This window comes from Balaenoptera physalus (genome assembly GCF_965194825.1).
Source record: "Balaenoptera physalus genome assembly, chromosome: 17".
NCBI lineage: Eukaryota > Metazoa > Chordata > Mammalia > Artiodactyla > Balaenopteridae > Balaenoptera > Balaenoptera physalus.
The window spans coordinates 49,118,045-49,137,754 of NC_138895.1; the positions used below are offsets into that span (position 1 = coordinate 49,118,045).

The 19,710-nt window shown below is 37.4% G+C and overlaps 1 protein-coding gene across 11 annotated transcripts in view; it reads left to right on the forward strand.

Moving 5' to 3' along the window:
• VPS13B (vacuolar protein sorting 13 homolog B) overlaps positions 1-19,710 on the forward strand; it is a 763,196-nt gene that overhangs the window by 651,338 nt on the left and 92,148 nt on the right. For all 11 annotated transcript variants that reach the window (XM_082432674.1, XM_082432665.1, XM_082432664.1 and 8 more), the window contains 3 exons: positions 4,593-4,789; positions 14,137-14,318; positions 15,415-15,764. In XM_082432674.1, coding sequence (XP_082288800.1) covers positions 4,593-4,789; positions 14,137-14,318; positions 15,415-15,764 — 729 coding nt within the window. The remainder of the gene's footprint in view (positions 1-4,592; positions 4,790-14,136; positions 14,319-15,414; positions 15,765-19,710) is intronic.

Below are 19,710 nucleotides of genomic sequence, written 5' to 3' on the forward strand. Positions count from 1 at the left end.
TATTTTTGCCTGCGTTGGGTCTTTGTTGCTACTCACGGGTTTTCTCTAGTTGCAGCAAGCAGGGGCTACTCTTCGTTGCAGTGTGCGGGCTTCTCATTGCAGTGGCTCCTCTTGTTGTGGAGCACAGGCTCTAGGCGCGCCGGCTTCAGTAGTTGTGGCACACGGGCTCAGTAGTTGTGGTGCCCGGGCTTAGTTGCTCCACGGCATGTGGGATCTTCGCAGACCAGGGCTCAAACCCGTGTCCCCTGCATTGACAGGCGGATTCTTAACCACTGCGCCACCTACTGTATATTAGGTGGAAGTCCCTATTGTATATTAATTTAATGGAGAACTTCTGGAGACAATACCAGAAACAAGTCTTTTTTTCACCCTATTTGCTGTGTAACCTCTCTACCAAGAAGATGATTTTTGAACTTTACATTCTGTTAATTTGTTACTAATAAAAAAAAAAGATAGGTATGTTAAATGCGCTTTTCTAAACTCATTTGCCCTCTCCCATGAGATTCTTATGTGTCTCACCCCACTTCCCACATCTTATCCATTTCTACTTATGACTTTCTTAAGCTAAAGGACTGACTTACTGGCAGTCTAGAAAAGAGTTAGGCAAGGAGATGTTCCTTTATCTCTCAAGTAATAGGCAACATACAGGGAAATATTTTAATAGATATGCAGCAGAAAACCATATTGAACTATGATTACAAGGTTCCTGAACATCCAGGCTCAAGGTTTATTATTATTATTATTTTTTAATTATTTATTTATTTATATATTTATTTATGGCTGTGTTGGGTCTTCGTTTCTGTGCGAGGGCTTTCTCTAGTTGCAGCAAGTGGGGGCCACTCTTCATAGCGGTGCGCGGGCCTCTCAGTGTCGCGGCCTCTCTTGTTGCGGAGCACAGGTTGCAGACGCACAGGCTCAGTAGTTGTGGCTCACAGGCCTAGTCGCTCCGCGGCATGTGGGATCTTCTCAGACCAGGGCTCAAACCCGTGTCCCCTGCATTGGCAGGCAGATTCTCAACCACTGCGCCACCAGGGAAGCCCAAGGTTTATTATTTTCTTCCCACAGGTCCAACCCATTGTTAAGAAATCTAACAAGCAGGACTCTTATTCACAACCTACCTGATTCTTTTAACAACACCCAAGCTTCAGAAGTGTTCTTGGAGCATGAGAAGGATAAATAATTAGTAACTAACATTTCTTAAGCTTTTATTATGTGGTATTAAATGGAAGGCTTTGTCTCTTTTAATCCTCACAACAATTCATGAGATAGTTCTGTTATTATCCCCTTTTTAGGGATATGAGTACTGATGTTAGAAAAATTAATTTGCCCAAGAATTCATAGCTAATGGAACTAGAAATTGAATCCCATTAGGTATAACTCCAAAGTTTATGCTTTAATCTTCTATACTTCTTTGTGGAGAATTTTTAATGTGCCATGGATGGACTGAATCACCCAGGATATGTGTATTCGTTCATTCATGAATTATTCATTCATTCATTCAGCAACATTTTTTGAACATTCACTGTATACAGTTTGCCAGGTTCTGTGAAAATCCAAAGCTTAGCCAAATGGAAATCATTCCCTCAAGGAATGTGTCTACCAGCGAAAATGTCATGTATAGAAATAACTGTAACATGAGGTGTATAGTGATAAGAGCTATGAAACAGATTCCCATTTTTAAAAACTTTTGGAGTTCAGAAAAGGGAAAGCATTTCTGCATCTGGGAGGTGAAAAGGCTCAAAGAAAGTTGGTATTTCATTTGGACCTTGATAGATGGGAAAGATTTAAACATTAGACAGTGAGAAACCAGGGATTCTACGGGTATTTGAGGCTGAGAGACAGTATAGGAACAAAGACCCAGAGAGGGGAAAGTTAGAAAAATGTATGTCATGGAAGGCAAGAAGAGGGAGAATTTCAAGAAATGGTGGCTAAAAGTAGAATTTATGGATATGTCACTTGTCCTTATCACTAACCAAAACATATGCTCTGTTTCATCACACTGTTAGCCTCTTATGCTTATCCATTTTGTGCCCCTTTCTTCCATTTAGCACGTTGCCATACATGGATGTTCAAGTCCCTGTTTAAGGAAAAGAAACTCTTATAGGTGGAGGTAAAATTTATTCCCATTCAAAGATTTAGAATCACTTATTTAGGAAAGGAAGGTTAAGGAGAAATCTATTCATTCAGGAAGCTTTTATTAATATCCTATTATGTTCCAAAAACTGTTTGATGCTAATATTTTTAAAAATAATATGCCATTTTTGCCTTAAGGATCACAGAGTCAACTAAAGGAGACAAACATGTAAATAAGGAATGGCGAAATGTAATGACTTCTATGATAGAGGAGTGAGTTAGATATGGAAGTGACACAAGAGAGGCAGTGACCGGTTCTGAGAATGGTCATAGTTAGGAAATGCTTCCAAAAGAGGAGACACATCTGAGCCCAGTCCTTTTTTTTTTTTTTTTTAAGACAGATGGGATCAACTCACATGTTCTATTCTGAAGCTTATTTTTTTTTAAGTTAATAATATATCTTGAGTGTCTTTTGTGTTAGTATATATAGGTATTCCGTATTCATTTTAACGGTTGTACAGATTCCAGTCTAGAGATCTGCATGTTATATTTAATTCCATATTGATGGATATTTGTATTTTTCCAATTTCTTACTAATACAGTACTGAAGTAAATACACACACATGCACACACACACACATACTTGTATTGGAATATCTGTAAAACAAATTCTTAGATGTATCCTTCCAAGCATTTAATAGATATTGCCAAATTATTCTTCAAAAATAATGGGTAGAAATGCTTTTTCCCACACCTCTACAGAAATTGGAAATGTCAGTCTTTTCAAACTTCCAGATTAATAAAGAAAAATACTACATTATTGCTTTAATTTTAATTTATGTAGCTATTAGTGAAGTTGAGTATCTTTGCATGTTTACTGGCTGGTTATATCTTTTCTTCTGTGAATTAATTGCTGTCAGAATCTGGGATTTTACCTTATGCAAGCTAATAAATTAGCCTGTTAACGTTTTATGGATGCTGACAGAAAATATTAGACTTTTGGGTCAGAAACAAAGAATATTATTGCTCGTGGCACAGCAAACAGTGTGTGCATCATGTTTGCATTGGTTTCTCTTGCCCCCAAGTCCCACAAGGGCGATGCAGAAGGGCCCCCAGGGGGATGCTCTGCATGCAGCAGATAAATGGCACAGCATGGAGCATGGAGCTTGTCAAATCAACCTCTTTGAGAGCAAGTCTGCTCTTTGTCCTGGAAAGAAACTTTACCTCATCACTCAAGGATACTTTCTGCAAACAGAACCTGAGAAATGGTCCCTGTTAACAGCTTTCAGGGCCTTGCATCCTTTGCATACCTGGCAAGAACATGCAGGGACGTTCAGGGCCTCTTCCAACAACTTTCTTTGCTTATTTTTCTATATGCTTACTATCATTTTCTCATTGATTTGTAAGAGCTCTCTGCTATCGCAACAAGTATTTGTAGATCTGTCATTAACTATTACCTGTTTTATCCTAACCTTGCTTTTTATTAATTTTGATGTTATCAGTTGTGAGGTTTGTTTTGTTGTTTGTTTTACCATCTGCAGGTTTCATGCCATACACAGAAAAGGCTACCCTATTATGATAAAAATATTAAATGATTTTTTCTCTTATGTTTTCAGCTTTTAGCCTTTAATATATTGATCCTTTTGGAATTTACTTACATATAGGAATGATGTAGGGACCCACTTTGGTTTTACCAAATGGCTGACCAGTTCTTGCAACCTCATTTCCCATCTTTCCCCTACTTGTTTGAAATGGTACCTTCATCACATACTAAAATTTATCTGTACTTACATATTATTATTTTTTTCTTCTTCTAATCTATTTGTATGGTACTACTCCAATCTTATCTTTTAATTTTAATTAGTATAGCTTTATAATAGACTTAGCATCTGGTAGAATTTTTTTTTTTTTTTTTTTTTTTTTTTTAATAATCAAACATTGATTTTTTTTAAATTAATTAATTTACTTATTTATTTATAACTGTCTTGGGTCTTCGTTTCTGTGCGAGGGCTTTCTCTAGTTGCGGCAAGCGGGGGCCACTCTTCATTGCGGTGCGCGGGCCTCTCACTATCGCGGCCTCTCCTGTTGCGGAGCACAGGCTCCAGATGCGCAGGCTCAGTAGTTGTGGCCCACAGGCCCAATCGCTCCGCGGCATGTGGGATCCTCCCAGACCAGGGCGCGAACCCGCGTCCCCTGCATTGGCAGGCAGACTCCCAACCACTGCGCCACCAGGGAAGCCCCATCTGGTAGAATTTGTTCCCCACTCTTTCTCCTTTATTTAAAAACTTTCTTGACTGTTTCCACATATTATTCTTGAATGAGTCTTTTGAAATAAAGTAGGTAAACAGGATGAATATAACTATGAAAAGAAATCCTAAACTACTGTCCTTTACAACTGTATCCCCTTTTAAAAGTCTCATTAATGTTATAGCTTTTATGAAGGTTCAAGTTGCATGTCAACAAATACAGAAGCATCATTTCTGCTTGCATCTTCTAAAATCTTCTTTCTTTTAATATAGATTCCTTGTAGTTTGGAGTACTGGGATGAACTCCAGAAGGTTTTTGTTGCATTTCGAGAATTTAGTCTGTCTGAAAGCAAAGTTTGTGAGCTGCAGTTGCCAGATATCAATGTTGTGAATGACCAGAAGAAACTGGTATCCTCGGATCTTTGGAGAATTGTGTTGAACAGCAGCCAAAATGGAGCTGATGACCAAAGGTAACTCAGTGAACAAAGTGAAAAATGAAATAGTGGCATTATACTAGGAAACAATCGTCAAGTCATCTTATCTAGTGGCCCCTCACTTAGCTATATCACAGCTGTCTAGCAGCTGCATCTGTCTAAACTACAGATGAGAACCAGGAAGTGAGATAGAAGCTGATGTTTCAAAGTCTGTGTACTAAAATTCCTGTGTTTTACTGTGAGCTCTCTCTAAGAACCTGTTCCTTAAATATAAAAGGAAAAAAGAGCAAAAAACAAACTTCAAAAAAAAAAAAATCCAGTTATCCTGAGCTAAAAAATATAGAGGAAAAGAGCCATACACACTTCAATAGACTCTTAATGACACAGTCATCAATATGTGTAAATGTTAACCCTGGGGCACTAAAAGAAACGTTAAGTAAATTGAATTGTCTCCTTCTTTTTGGAACTACTTCCTTCTTAAGAGGTTTTTAAAAAAACTTTAAAAGACAGACCTCCAGACATTAGGAAAACTTGACTAACCAAAATAATTTATACTCAAGATTTCAGATAACCAAAGTTTTATTCAGCTCTTGAATCTATTTGACTATAGTGTATCTCTAGAGCTATAGACTTCAGGTATTCTGAATCGCGTCCCCAGAACTTCCTGTTCTACACCGCCTACAGGATATCTGGTTAGTGACAAAACAGGGCCAGATTGTCCCTAATTCCAGTGTTTGCCTGCTTACTACATCCACTAACTTAGAGTAGAGAAAAAATGGCTTCAGCAATTTATTCTTCAAGTGCTCCTTCTAGTTTACATATCCTTATTATGTCTTTCTGTTCATGCTCCCCTAAATGACAAGAAAAAGAAAGTAAATCACCATCAATGGAACAGCTTTCCGGTCATATAATACGTGTACTATGGGCCTGTGCCTATCTTGCTGCCCATCACTTTCAATGTCCTACCTTCTAATTCTCCTGACGAGTTTGCTCTAGCATTATCTTATTCTTTGTATATAATCCACCCCCGTTTTTTACCCCCAAACAACATTTTGACACTAACAAAAAGAAAAAAATCCACCGTTTCAACACCCTGCGATTGAACTGTTTTCTCTTTTTTGTTACCTTTAGTTTTGCCCATCATTGTATGCCTTTACAGGGTTATAATCATAGCACACCATTTTGTATTCTAATTCCTGTTTTATATTATAGATAGTTGTGAATGCTTTCTCTTTTTGTAATTAATAGTAATATATGTTCATTGAAGAACATCTGGGAAATAAAGAAAATAATACCACCCATCATCATATCACACCGAGATAACCTCTGTTCACATCAGTCTGTAGCATCACAGTCTTTTTCGTTGATTACTTTGTATGCTTAATAATAATATGTTTTTTACTTTATGGTTTCTATTTCTAGGTCATTTGGGCTCTTTAAAAATAATTGCCTTCCCAGTATATTACCTAGTAATGTACGACTGGTGAAAATATATTAGAGGAGTGGGGTCTTGATTTTACCTATATGAAATGCAGCAGTGAAAAGAACACCACCCATCCTGGGAGGAGTTAGCAGATGGATAGAAAGATTGCCTGTTCTAAGCATAGGTTACCTAGTCAGAAACCAGGAAATCTCAGAAAACAGAGCTATGGGTGATGGAATTTTTTTAAATCTGAGTTTCATTATTAGTATCAAGTTAGAAATCATTTCTTGATTCTAATTATCAAGGAATGCATTTTCATCATTGAAACAAGCATTTTGGACAAGGTTAATTCCTTTGAATCTGAAACATTCATAAAAATCACTTTGTGGTAAGCTTAGCACTGCAGAAACGTGGAACCTTTAGGGAATGGAAATTTTTGCAGACAGTCAAATTTAGGCAGTTTTTCACCAAGCTTTCGACATTGTAATCACAGATCTTTTGTCCTCACCTCGGATTTTTCAACTTGCCTAATATTTCACAATTGATCTTGCTTTAAATTGTTTGACATTAAGCATTTTTTAGGTAGAAATTGATATTAGTGAAATTAAATTTAAAGAGCTGGTTTAAAAATCAACATAATAAAACACTATTAAGACATTTTGCAAAAAGGACAGTAAATAAATTTCATCCAGTTTCTTGAAGGAAAACATCAGTGCTTTGATGATATGTCGACATTTCACGTAGAAATAAAAGTGCTACAGTTAGATCCAGTATATTCTGTCATGAGAAATCTAAAAGTGGACAAAAACCTGACACTTTTATGATTAGAGATTATCTTCTCTTAAATAATATTTATGGTTTGAGAAGGATATGCATCAGACATTACTGGAAGAAAGTTCGTAAAAATAAGTCCCATGAAGCTTAATCTAAAAAAAAAAAAAAAAAAGCGTCTTGCCCACAATTGTCAAAAGTGCAACAGTGTAGGATATTTAGTGGTAATGGCATCACTGTGTGTATGTAAATAGAAGCACTATTTATTAGAGATTTTCAAGTTAGCAGACCTGGGTTTAAGTCCTGGCTCCATCACCAACTAGCTGTTTGTCCCTGAGAAACTTGATTTCTAAGCTGAGGCCTTAAGGAATGGGTAGGAGCTAACCAGTCTGAGGGGTGGCAGGTAGCCTTCGGTACAAAGGACTGGAGACCAAAGATTCACTCTCTTAAACCTTGGTCTGTTTATCCCATACAGGCATATTATCTTTAATTCAATCCCCGTGTATTTGTGATAATTATTTTCCACTATCTTTAATTAATGGTTTGCTTGATCATATGAAAATGAATGATGGGTAACTGTTGTTTTTTTCAAGGTAGCATTGGAAGGAGAGTAACTTAAGCTTAGTTTCCACAATAGTATTGACCTTTAGGAGAGTTCTCTTTGTATTTGTGGTGCACTGGACTGAAGCAAGAGATACAGCCTTTAAGCCCTGATCAGGGTATCCATTTCAGCTATTTATTTTTAATCTCAGCATGTATGTATTTGCCCACCCCCACTGCCCACTGCTGAAGCCTAAATAAACCCCTTTTCCCAGTAGGTCCTGACAAGAAACAGACAGCACGCTCAGACTGGTTAACTGAGGAGAGTTTACTGTAAAGACTATTTACAAAAGTGTTGGCAAGGTGAAGGGATAGGACAGTACCCTGAGGCTAGAAACCATGGGGAACCGTCCCAGTCTTAGTCCTGAGGTAATAGAGCCATTACCGAAACTAACCCAGAATGAGTGGTTGTCGCCGTTTTTGGTGGAGGGACCAGCAACGTGCAGAGACGTGGCTAAGAAGGAGCCAGGAGAATACGAGTCCTCCCGCCACTGTCTTCACACCTTCTGATCTCCCTCGGGCACCTTCCACTGGCCGAACCAAAAGACAAGCCGAGGACAAAGCAGCTTGTTGATACAGTCAGGGGCAGAGAAGAGGATGGGGAGGGGTAGAAAGTGGATTTAGAGAGCAAACAAGATAGCCAGCAAGCACACGATGTATTTGGAATTTACAGTTTCTTACCTAGTGATGGGACCTAGGTGGAAAGATGAGAAATGGCTGGTGGGCCCAACTCTCAGGCTTTGGGCCACTCTACTAGGTTCCCTGAGTTTGGTATCAACCAGATGTCTTCTGATGGACCAGAACAACTTTCTACTTTGTTTCCCCCTCTTACCCTCACCCCAAATGGCTAACTCCAGAAGTATGTGACTATCTAAAGTCACAAGTTACAGGCAATTATTGTGTTACACAGTAATAACTGTGAAGATCTTGATATATATGTCCAGTTAACTTTATGACAAATTGTTTGATGATAATGCTAAACTGTTTACCTGTGCCGAGTCTTTGGTGGTTTTGTCTATATTACATGGTCACTTTCTCACAACGTTAAAACGTGAGAGTAGGTTGCTTACAAGGACTTTTTATCCCCACCCCCAAAACGTTGGTTCATAGAAGAAGGCATCCTGGAAAAAGAAGTGTGTGGCTCTTTCTTCGTGTGATAAAAATGGAAACTGTTGAGTTTTTTAGAGTGCAAAATAAAAAAAAAATAAGATTTTCTCCTTCTCCCTAAAGATCCTGTAAGTCGCTTTCCACTCATACTTAGTGATCTTTGAGACAGTGGTCCACAGCTTTTTGTGTATGTGAGGAAGAGATGCTTTTTATTTACCAAACCTTCATTCTTGTGTGTATAGCCAGTGCAGGAATCAGAGGGAGAGCGTTGTGATGGTAAAGTCCCTGGATCATTTCCTTTCTCCTCACTGGTTGAACTTTCTCCTACCAGAAGGTCACTGTGGCCTCTAGATATTGTTTGCCTCCATTTGACTACTCGGATCTGTACTTTTAGATGTACCTAAATTTGCTGGGTACCATTTTTTTTAACCTTTTGACTTTCATAAACCATTCAGACAACAATCTTGACGTTTGGAACTGCTTTGCCACCTTGTTACAAGGTATTGACAGTAGTTCCCTGTGCTATACAGTAGGTCCTTGTTGCTTATCTATTTTAATTTTTTTTTAATTTATTTATTTATTTTTGGCTGTGTTGGGTCTTCGTTGCTGCACATGGGCTTTCTCTAGTTGTGGCGAGTGGGGGCTACTCTTCGTTGCGGTGCGCGGACTTCTCATCGCAGTGGCTTCTCTTGTTGCGAAGCATGGGCTCTAGACACGCGGGCTTCAGTAGTTGCAGCACACGGGCTCAGTAGTTGTGGCTCACGGGCTCTAGAGCGCAGGCTCAGTAGTTGTGGCGCACGGGCTTAGTTTCTCCGGCATGTGGGATCTTCCCGGACCAGGGCTCGAACCCATGTCCCTGAATTGGCAGGCTGATTCTTAACCACTGCGCCACCAGGGAAGCCCCGCTTATCTATTTTATATGTAGTAGTTTGGATCTACTAATCCCAAACTCTTAATTTATCCCTTCCCCAACCCATCCCCCACTATCCCCCTTGGTAACCATAAGTTTGTTTTCTATTTCTGTTTTGTAAATAAGTTCATTTATATCATTGTTTTTTAGATTCCACATATAAGTGATATATGATTTGTCCTTGTCTGGCTGACTTACTTCACTTAATATGATAATCTCTAGCTACATCCATGTTGCTGCAAATGGCATTATTTCACTCATTTTTATGGCTGAGTAATATCCCATTGTGTATATATACTACATCTTCTTTATCCATTCATCTGCTGATGGAATTTTTTTAATAAAATAGAAACAATCAATGTGAAAAGGACAAATACTGTATAATTCCACTTATGTGAGATACCAAGAGTAGTCAAATTTATAAAGACAAAAGTAGAATGGTGGTTGCCAGGAGATGAGGGAGAGGAAAATAGTTTAATGGGTATGGACTTTCAGTTTGGGAAGATGAAAAAATTCTGAAGATGGATGATGATGTTAGTTGCACAACAATGTGAATGTACTTAATGCCACTGAACTGTACACTTTTAACTGGTTAAAATAGTGAATTTTAAGTTATGTGTATTTTACCACAATTTTTAAAATATTTTCAGTAACCTCCCCCCGCCATTTTATAGGTGTACTAGGTTACAACAGAGGTGTATTTCTTATTTGGGGTTAGAGTTAAAACATTCCCCAAAAAAGACAGGTCTAAGGTGTAGAGAGAACATGGTGTAGCAGGCACACATATCAACCCTTGTCTTCTCTCCTCCATGCGGTGCTCTCCCAGGATGGACAGGACAGTGTTTTTGCAGTAGGCAGGGGAGAGTTTAGGTGAACCAATGTTGAGAGACAGTGCCACACTGGGATGAATGACAGTGTGATATTGTCAGATCCCTCTTGGGAGCTAAAGGTAATCACCAGCAACTGACATTAAACTAAGTAACCAGTACAGTACCCTGTTTGCCAACCAGGAAAAGAGGGATGAAATTTTTTTTCTCTTATGGAGTGATAGACATTATGCTAAGCAGTTTCTATGTAGTACCTCCTTTAATACTCAAAAAGCAAGTCCAGTTACTACACTTACTGTACAGATGAGAAAACAGATTTAGCTAGATGAAATAATTTGCCCATGATTACAGTGTAAGTGGAAGCAGTGCAAGCATTTTCATCTCGGTTTTCTTACCTCAATCATTCTCTGCTTAATCTCTATGCTATATTATAAAACTCTTATTACCACAGAGGGATACAGAGAAAAGCCCAAGGCTTTATCGATCAAGTCAGATCATTGTTGGATACCTGCAGAGCTATAGGGGTGACATCCAGGGGTGAATCTTTAAGGATTATGCCTGGGTCCCTGCAGTGCCTATGGATCAATCAAATCTAAACTTACTAAAACACTCCTTGTTTAAAGGAATTGATACCCTTCTATGGGTCACCCAGGACAGTAAATAAGTCCCTTTGGCTAAAATGAAGGTATGGATATGTAAAACTCCTGCCGTACTTTCTACTTTTTAGAATATTTCCTCTATTCTACAAATTTGAATTTCCATTAGGAACTTATTGATATTTGAACTAACTACTGAATCTTGAGTTCTATGTATTACTATTTGAAAGGTTTTGCCCCTTGGAGCCATCTTTACTTTTCCATTTCTGATTATTACACATCTCATGAATTACGTTTTTCCTTTTGATATCTGGATCAGATCAAAGTCCATTGTACTTAATTAAGGAAATGATATAAATGTAGTTGCTATAAGTGTCCCTAGCAGGGTCATTGTTCTCATCTTTATGACTGTTTAGCTCTATCATAGTTAGATATTTCTAATCCTTATGTAAAAGGTGAACATGCATGTGCTACTTTTATAGTGTATAGTGATGATCACATTAAGTTGAATATCAAAAAACTATAAATTTACTGATTCAAAATATAAAGCATTTCATGTGCATATACCATATTAATTTTGTGTTTAAGACATTTTAATTTTGATATAACTCCAATTTTTAAATAAAACTCTAAATTTTTAAATATAGATTAATCTAGTAACATTTTAGTCAGGATTTTAAGATGGAAAGAGTGCTGACCACTTGAATATATATGTTAGGAGTTACTACATAGACCTAAAAATATCTTTTAACCATTGATTTGTACATTTAATTTAGGAAAAGTGAAAAATCAATCAATTTGTTATAAATAAAGATTTTGACACGTACTTATTTGTGATGTCTTAGCAACCTTTTTCAACATGTTACAGAATTTGCTACTCTCAAGAGAGAGAAAACTAAATCTTGGAAAATCTCAAGAGTGTCAAAAATTGCAGTTGGCAAGAGAAATTCTTCAGATGAACACCTCAAATTGTGTACTTACTGTTTTAAAACTGATCTCAAAGTACTCTCACCTGGATTTTTAATAATATCTTGACTAACGCTATACCCTATTTTTAACAACTTCTTAAAGTATTATAAGGGAGAGATTTCATATGTGTAAAACACATGTACAACTAATTCAGTTTGGTCTTTCTGAATAAATACAAGTTTTAATTTTACCTTGCCAATGAGATCTCTTTTTAACTTTAATTTTTTTAATTGAAGTATAGTTGATTTACCATGTTGTGTTAGTTTCTGGTGTATAGCAAAGTGAGTCAGTTATAAAATGTATATATATATATATATACACACACATACACACATGTTTTCATATTCTTTTCCAGTATAGGTTATTACAAGATATTGAATATAGCTCCCTGTGCTATACAGTAGGACCTTGTTGTTTATCTATTTTAAATGAGATCTTTATTTGTAACTCCACAGATAAATTCCTAGAAAGCTATTTGGGTTAGTATACCCATTTATAGAAGTTTTAAAAATATGCCTAGCTGCATTTTCATGCATAACATTTCATCAGAAACATAGTGCCCCAGAGTTGTGTTTTCTTTGTATGCAATGGAGTTTTTCTAACATTGCAGTAAGTACCACCACATGACTATAAACACCTTGAAGTTAAATACTCAGTAAACCTAGCTTTCATTTTCACCAGCCTGTTCACAACCTCTTTCAAAGCTCAGCTGAAGATTCACACTCTGCAAATCCCGCATGATTCACCCTGTGCCATTCTGACTTCCTCTTGTATTTCCACTCTGGCAGCACTTCCAACTTTCCTATTCCTTGATGGTTGTTCTGTTTTATAATGTTTGTAAACGTCTACATATTTTATATCACCAGTTAGACTGTGAATTCTTTGAAAACCAAGGATTTATTTCTTTAGTTTTTCTTGTCATAGTTCTCCCTAGGATACTGTAAACCAGTGTTTCTTCTCTAGGCTCCTCATGGATTTGGGAGCCAGGCTACCATAGCTGTAGAGCAAATTTCAGATTTGGAAAGAAGAGGGTGGAAGACGGTAAGGGGGAATAGGGCAGCATCTATTTAGTGATCCACAATTAGCAGAATGCATCTTGGCCCCTCCCAATCCCCAGGCCTCATGCTTCTACTAGCATTGAGGGGAGGCAGCTAGGCTGCACGTTTCCCATGCACACCAGCAGCCGCTATGTACAAATTTCTTCCCTCCTACAGATGCCTTCACTATTTATTTTAATCGACTTTTACTGGTATAAAATGGTGTTGGGAGGATGGACAAGTAAAGAGAGGACACATGCGGTGTAACTGTCCATGGAACCTTGGTTCTTCTGGACATGGTCATAACTTTTATGGCACCTAATACAGTATGCAGTAGGTATTCAGTAAAGAGTATTGGCTAACTCATATGGGAATATGGATGTGGATGACCTGGAGAAGTAAAACAAAAGAAAGATTTATGGTGACACTGAAAATATTGGGTTTTTTGAACAGCACAGTCATACTCTGAATTGTGTTGGTCTTAACTTACGGACAACTTGTTCTCATATTAGTTTAAGTGAAATGTGGATGGAAGAAAATTGGGTTGGAGGTCAACATGGCCTGGGGTTTCAGGAATCCTTCAAAATTTTTCTGCTAATAACTCATAGAGAATAATCAACGAGAACTTAATTTTTTTTAATTTATTTATTTAATTTGTTTATTTTTGGCTGTGTTGGGTCTTCATTGCTGCGCACGGGCTTTCTCTAGTTGCGGCGAGCGGGGGCTACTCTTTGTTGCGTTGCGCGGGCTTCTCATTGCGATGGCTTCTCTTGTTGCGGAGCACAGGCTCTAGGCACGTGGGCTTCAGTAATTGTGGCTCGTGGGCTCTAGAGTGCAGGCTCAGTAGTTGTGGCGCACGGGCTTAGTTGCTCCGCGGCGTGTGGGATCTTCCCGGACCAGGGCTCGAACCTGTTTTCCCCTGCATTGGCAGGCGGATTCTTAACCACTGCACCACCAGGGAAGCCCCAGAACTTAATTTTTTAAAACAACTTGTTTATGTGAGCAAATATGGAAGATTTGATGAGAACATTGACTATAGGATTATGGGAGCTAGCTTTAAAAACCCCTATAGAAAGACATTTCATTTATATGATGTTGGGAAATTTAGGTTATTGAACTTCTTTTATTAATTATCTCCCACAGCTCTGGAAGTGAATCTGGTTCTCAAAGCACTTGTGACCAACTTGTAACTCCAACAGCCCTGGCTGCCTGTACCAGAGTTGACTCCTGTTTTACCCCATGGTTTGTCCCATCTCTTTGCGTTTCCTTCCAGTTTGCTCACCTGGAGTTCCATTTTTGTCATCACCTTGATCAACTAGGCACAGGTACTCTATTTTAGCATCGGAATAACATTCACTTAATACTTATTGTTTTATCCCTGCACATAACTCCTTCCCTACTGACCACCACACACATGGTGGAGGAAACTTTTAGAAGCAGCATTCATCTCCTCTAACAGTAAGCACCAGCAAAGTTATTCTGAAGTTGATTTCGTATAATAGGTGTCCCCCTTACATTTGAACCATCTTATGGACCTTTTATATAGGGTACCATTTATATTGAATTGCCATGATTTTGCACACTTCCTAATGAGAATTTTCAAGGAAGTTACAAAAATTGCAGGTTTTACTGTTACTCCAATTATGATCTTTTTGAAAGAAATACATCTGTTTTTTTCCTATCTTATGAGCCATTACATGAATGGCAAATAGTTTCCAAAAGTACTTGATACTACCTTATCTCTAAAGTACAAATACCTTCTACAAAAAATGGGCAAATTCTCCAATAATTTAAAAGACTAGCATTTTTACAAGTTTATATGGTAGAAGAATAAGTTTTTCCACACACCAAAAGTGGCCTTTTATAAGTTTGCTCATGTTCATGAATAATTATTCCTAAAAGTCTGTACCAAACCTTTTCTACTTAATACATTTTGATTCTGGTATTAGGTTTTCAACCTACATGTAATGGAAAAAGGAAAAAAATCAGATTAAAACTAAACACAGCTGCTGTTAAGCATCTTGCCTTTTCAGCAAAAATGGAGTTTAACCTGTATTTTCTAACTCTGTTTGGGTCATGTTTTTGCTTTTGAGATTTGGTGGGTAGATACAGAGCACTTCTATGAAATGCTTCTTAAATATTTACCTCCTCTTCATTTTATTTGTTGTCTTTTGTGATCAAATTTTTATCTGTGCATGTAACCTTTGGAAAGAGACCTGCTGATTGAACAAAACAGTTTTGTTTGCAAATATCAAATGGTAATTCAAATGTTATATTATCTTCAAGAGAATGTTTGAATTTATTAACCAGCAAATATTGCATTCAGTAACCAAGAAGTGAATAATTTAAATGTCATCTCTTTATTTCCATAAAGTGTTGGCTCATCTCAACTGCTGTTTTTCTTGTTTGTTTTCTCAACAGCTCCACCGCAATACCTACAGCCATTTATTTCTGATAAAAATGTGCCATCTGAACTAGAATACATGATTATTTCCTTCAAAGAACCACACATGTATCTTCGACAATGGAACAATAGTTCTGTCTGTCAGGAGATGCAGTTCTCAGCTCAAGCAGACTGTAAACTTCTAGAGTGCAGAAATGTTACAATGCAAAGCATGGTGAAACCCTTCAGCATCTTTGGACAGATTGCAGTTTCCAGCAATGCAGTAGAAAAGCTGATTGATTGCTCTATCAGCGTTGACTCAATATTTGTAAACTTTGGGCAACATGTAGTTCATTCTCTAAACACTGCAATACAAGCTTGGCAACAGGTATGTATATTCTAGAACAGCTTACAGTTTGTCCGTGTGTGATCTTTTACTAGGCACTTTATGTTATCACTTCTAATAATAAATTAAGCACAAACAAAAATGTGAGAGAATGAAGAATTTGATGGGCACCGTAATATCTGGGGCCTCCTCTGTTTTGGCCAAGTGATGCATGTTATTTTTAAAACCTTTGGAGAACATGGGTTCTCTACTCATGCATCAGAGATGATGCCCACATTTTTGTGACTAATGTACCACATCTGTGTGGAAAGTAACACATTCCCAGAAATTTTTTCCGAGTATTATGGCTTTAGTTTGCCAAAGCTCAACTTGGTATGTATCACATTGTCGAAGCAGCCATTGCAGAAATGAAGAACCTGTGTGAGCCTTTCTGATATAAGCAGTTCATCTTTTCAAAGAGAAAAGGCAGTGAGAGGAAATTATGTGAACACAGTATAATCTTAGTCTTTCCCCCATTATCATTCTGCCATTTTGATCCACTAAAAAAAGCACTCGATAATAGATTTTGTAACCAGCTAAAGACTCTTGATTAATAATTTTTTACTTTTATCTTTTGTCAGAAATTATCCATATCAAAAAAGAGATAGAATATACGTCTGTTTTGAATGACATATTTAAAATGGGGAACCTGCCCACGTCCACTAGCATGAAAATAATTTCACAGAATATTTGGGTAATATTGATAATATGCTCAGTGATTTAATAACAAATCACCTCTGCTTCCCTTACTGATTTTCAGTATAATATTGCATTTCCATAAAGCTTGTGTTGTTATTTAAGCTGAGACATTTCCCCACATTTTGTATGTTACAGGTATTTGTGCAGACTAACTCCCCAAGAGAAATGGTCCTTCACTCCGCCCTGACCTCATGTGGGGATGGGGCAGTGGTAGGGGGAGGGGCTTGAGTTCTAGAATTTTTATGGGAATGAACTCTTTTCGTTATATGCATGAAGACCTATACAAGACTAAGGAATTAATTACCTAACATGGCACTACAATAGCAAAGGGAAAGAAGATAACACATCTGTTTCATATTTTAAAATTCTTTTTTAAGGGCATTCCATGGTTTTCTTGCTGCAGAGGACATGCGTAAAATAAGAGCTAGTGTGATCTAAATCTTTGCAGCTGGTTCGAATAGCGATGTGAAAAAAACCTCTGTGGCTCCAATTTCTGTTTTTTGTCATATTTTGAACAATGCATTTAATAAAAAACAAACCTAGAAAATATAAAAGAGTCATTGATAGAGCATTTAATCCCAGGATATTTTTGTCTTGGTATCAGGACCATTGTAAGAGGACTCATGTGTAGCAACTACTGCAGAATGGCCCTCAGAAATATCAGTTTCCTCCCAGAGTAAAAATATTCTCTTAGACACAGCTATACATATAAATAAAATACGATGCATAAATATTTAAATGTTTTAAACCACATCAGAGTGTGAATGACTGACTGGCTAACACAGTGCCTTGAAGGAATATTCTGAGTTTTTTTAAAAATGGAATTGTATATTTGATTAAGTAGAGCCATATGTCACGTAGCATATCGCTGACAGGTACATTCTGTGAATAGTTGGTTCTGATTTATACAGGGATTTGGCAATGTTAACATGAGCCACAAGAGGATATACTTCTGTAATTGTTGCTGTAATTTTCTTGTTTCCTCCCATGTCAAGCGTACTTGCCACCAAGTTTTAATGTGGTAGGCATCTCTAACCCTGTGTATTCTAAAGTAAATACAAAAACGCACTACTTTGAAATTACAGGACATTTGACATTGAAATGGGCTTATAGAGGGGTTATTAAGTTCATTGTTTCTAAGATGTTCTGAATGTGGTTTATCCCCTTTAGAGGGGAAGCTTAGTTACCCAAGCTTGGATTTTATTATGTATATAATGCTCATATACAGTATAATTATTGCCAATGACAAACGTGAATTTAACAGGCTGGATAAGCAATTTGAGTTTTCCACATACTTTTTATCGGATTCGTATCTGAGACAAGTCATTTGTATCCAGTGTGGATGGACCAGACAGTTGAAGCATGAAACAATTTGGCCTTTCACCTTTAGGTCACAAGTTTAAGATTAACAGAAGCCTTCATCAGTGTCTGATTTCTCTGGCTGTAGTTTTTTTTTTTCTCTTTTGTAAATGATTAATGTTTTGTGAAACCAGATTAAGGACCCAAAATGCCACTTGCAGTTTGCTTTATATTTCTTTGTCACATTCCCACATTTGGACCAAATAGGATTTAAAGGAGATTTTTATTTAAAAATCAAGGTTATGCTCATGTGTCTTATCTTACACCATAATGATATCTCTCTTTAATTGCAAATGCCTGTATAACACTCCAGCACAAATCTTAAATGTAAATAAGCCACCTCTTAATTACGAAAGCATTCTGAGGTTTCGCTTTTATATGATGTCATATACAATATGTACAAATTTTTTTATAATATGCTAGAATTTAAACATTCCAAGAAACGCTTAAACTTATTACAGTTATAATGAACTCCACAGATGAAGGAGCAATAGAGAAACAGTTCCCTGAGGACTTCGAGTATTCTTTAGAAAAATGTAAACAACCCCCTTGTGTTCTTTCATTTACATTTTTTCCTAAAACCCTCATCATTTATTAAAGGTCAGTTTTTAGAGATGAGGAAAGTAATATGATTTTTTTTCTAACCAAGCCCCATCTGGTAACCTAACCTCTGTGTAACCAGTGGATTGATCCCAATTCATTATGAAAATTGAATTTCAGTCTCAGGATGTCTATCTAAGTGGGAGTTTGGAATCATATCCCTTTCTTCATGTTTGTACTGTTGGACCTAATGGAGAGAAAAATGTTTACAAGGAGAGCAGTTTATGTTGATTATATAACGCTAAATGGAAAAATCTCATCAAAACTAATTATACACTGTGACTCCAGTTTAATTAAAGGTTTACAAACCTTTAAATATATAAGATATATAAGGTAGGATTAGATAGGATAGACTAGAATAGGAACAGGCAGGACACTCAGAAGTGAAAAATTGCTGGAAAAAAATAAATTCTCCAAAATGTTCACAGCAGTTATCCCTGAGTATAAAATTAGAGACTTTGTTTTTTTTTTTTTTTTTTAATTTTTATTTATTTATTTATTTATTTTTTATTTATTTATGGCTGTGTTGGGTCTTCGTTTCTGTGCGAGGGCTTTCTCTAGTTGTGGCAAGTGGGGACCACTCTTCATCGCGGTGCGCAGGCCTCTCACTATCGCGGCCTCTCTTGTTGCGGAGCACAGGCTCCAGACGCGCAGGCTCAGTAATTGTGGCTCACGGGCCTAGTTGCTCTGCGGCATGTGGGATCTTCCCAGACCAGGGCTCGAACCCGTGTCCCCTGCATTGGCAGGCAGATTCTCAACCACTGCGCCACCAGGGAAGCCCAGAGACTTTGTTTTTAAAAATCAGTACTTTCTGTATTTTCTAATTTTTATACTGGGAACATATATTACATTTGTAATTTTAAAAGTTAAATTTACTCATGTTTGTTTCATAAGTGTTCATTGAGTCCTTATGTGTCAGGCATTAGGCTGACTACAGGAGCAAAACTTGTAAATAACAAAGACCTGGTTCCTGCCCTTATGCAGCGTAGAGTCTAACGATGGAGACAACAGTGACCCGTAATCATGCAAATAATTACTCAGTCCCAAGAGGGGTCAGTGCTTTTAAGGCAAAATATATAGTGTTGTGTGAGCATAAAATAGAGGGACCTAAGGTGATCCGGGGGGATCTCAGGAGGCTACTTTACTCTGAGGGCATGACCTGAAAACAGGAACCTGAAAGCCGAGTTGGAAGAAATTAGTCGAGCAAGAAGGAAAAGAGGTCCAAGCAGAAGAAAGGCACTGAGGCAGGAAGGAGTTTGATGTGTTGGATGAATTGAAAGGAGGCCAGTGT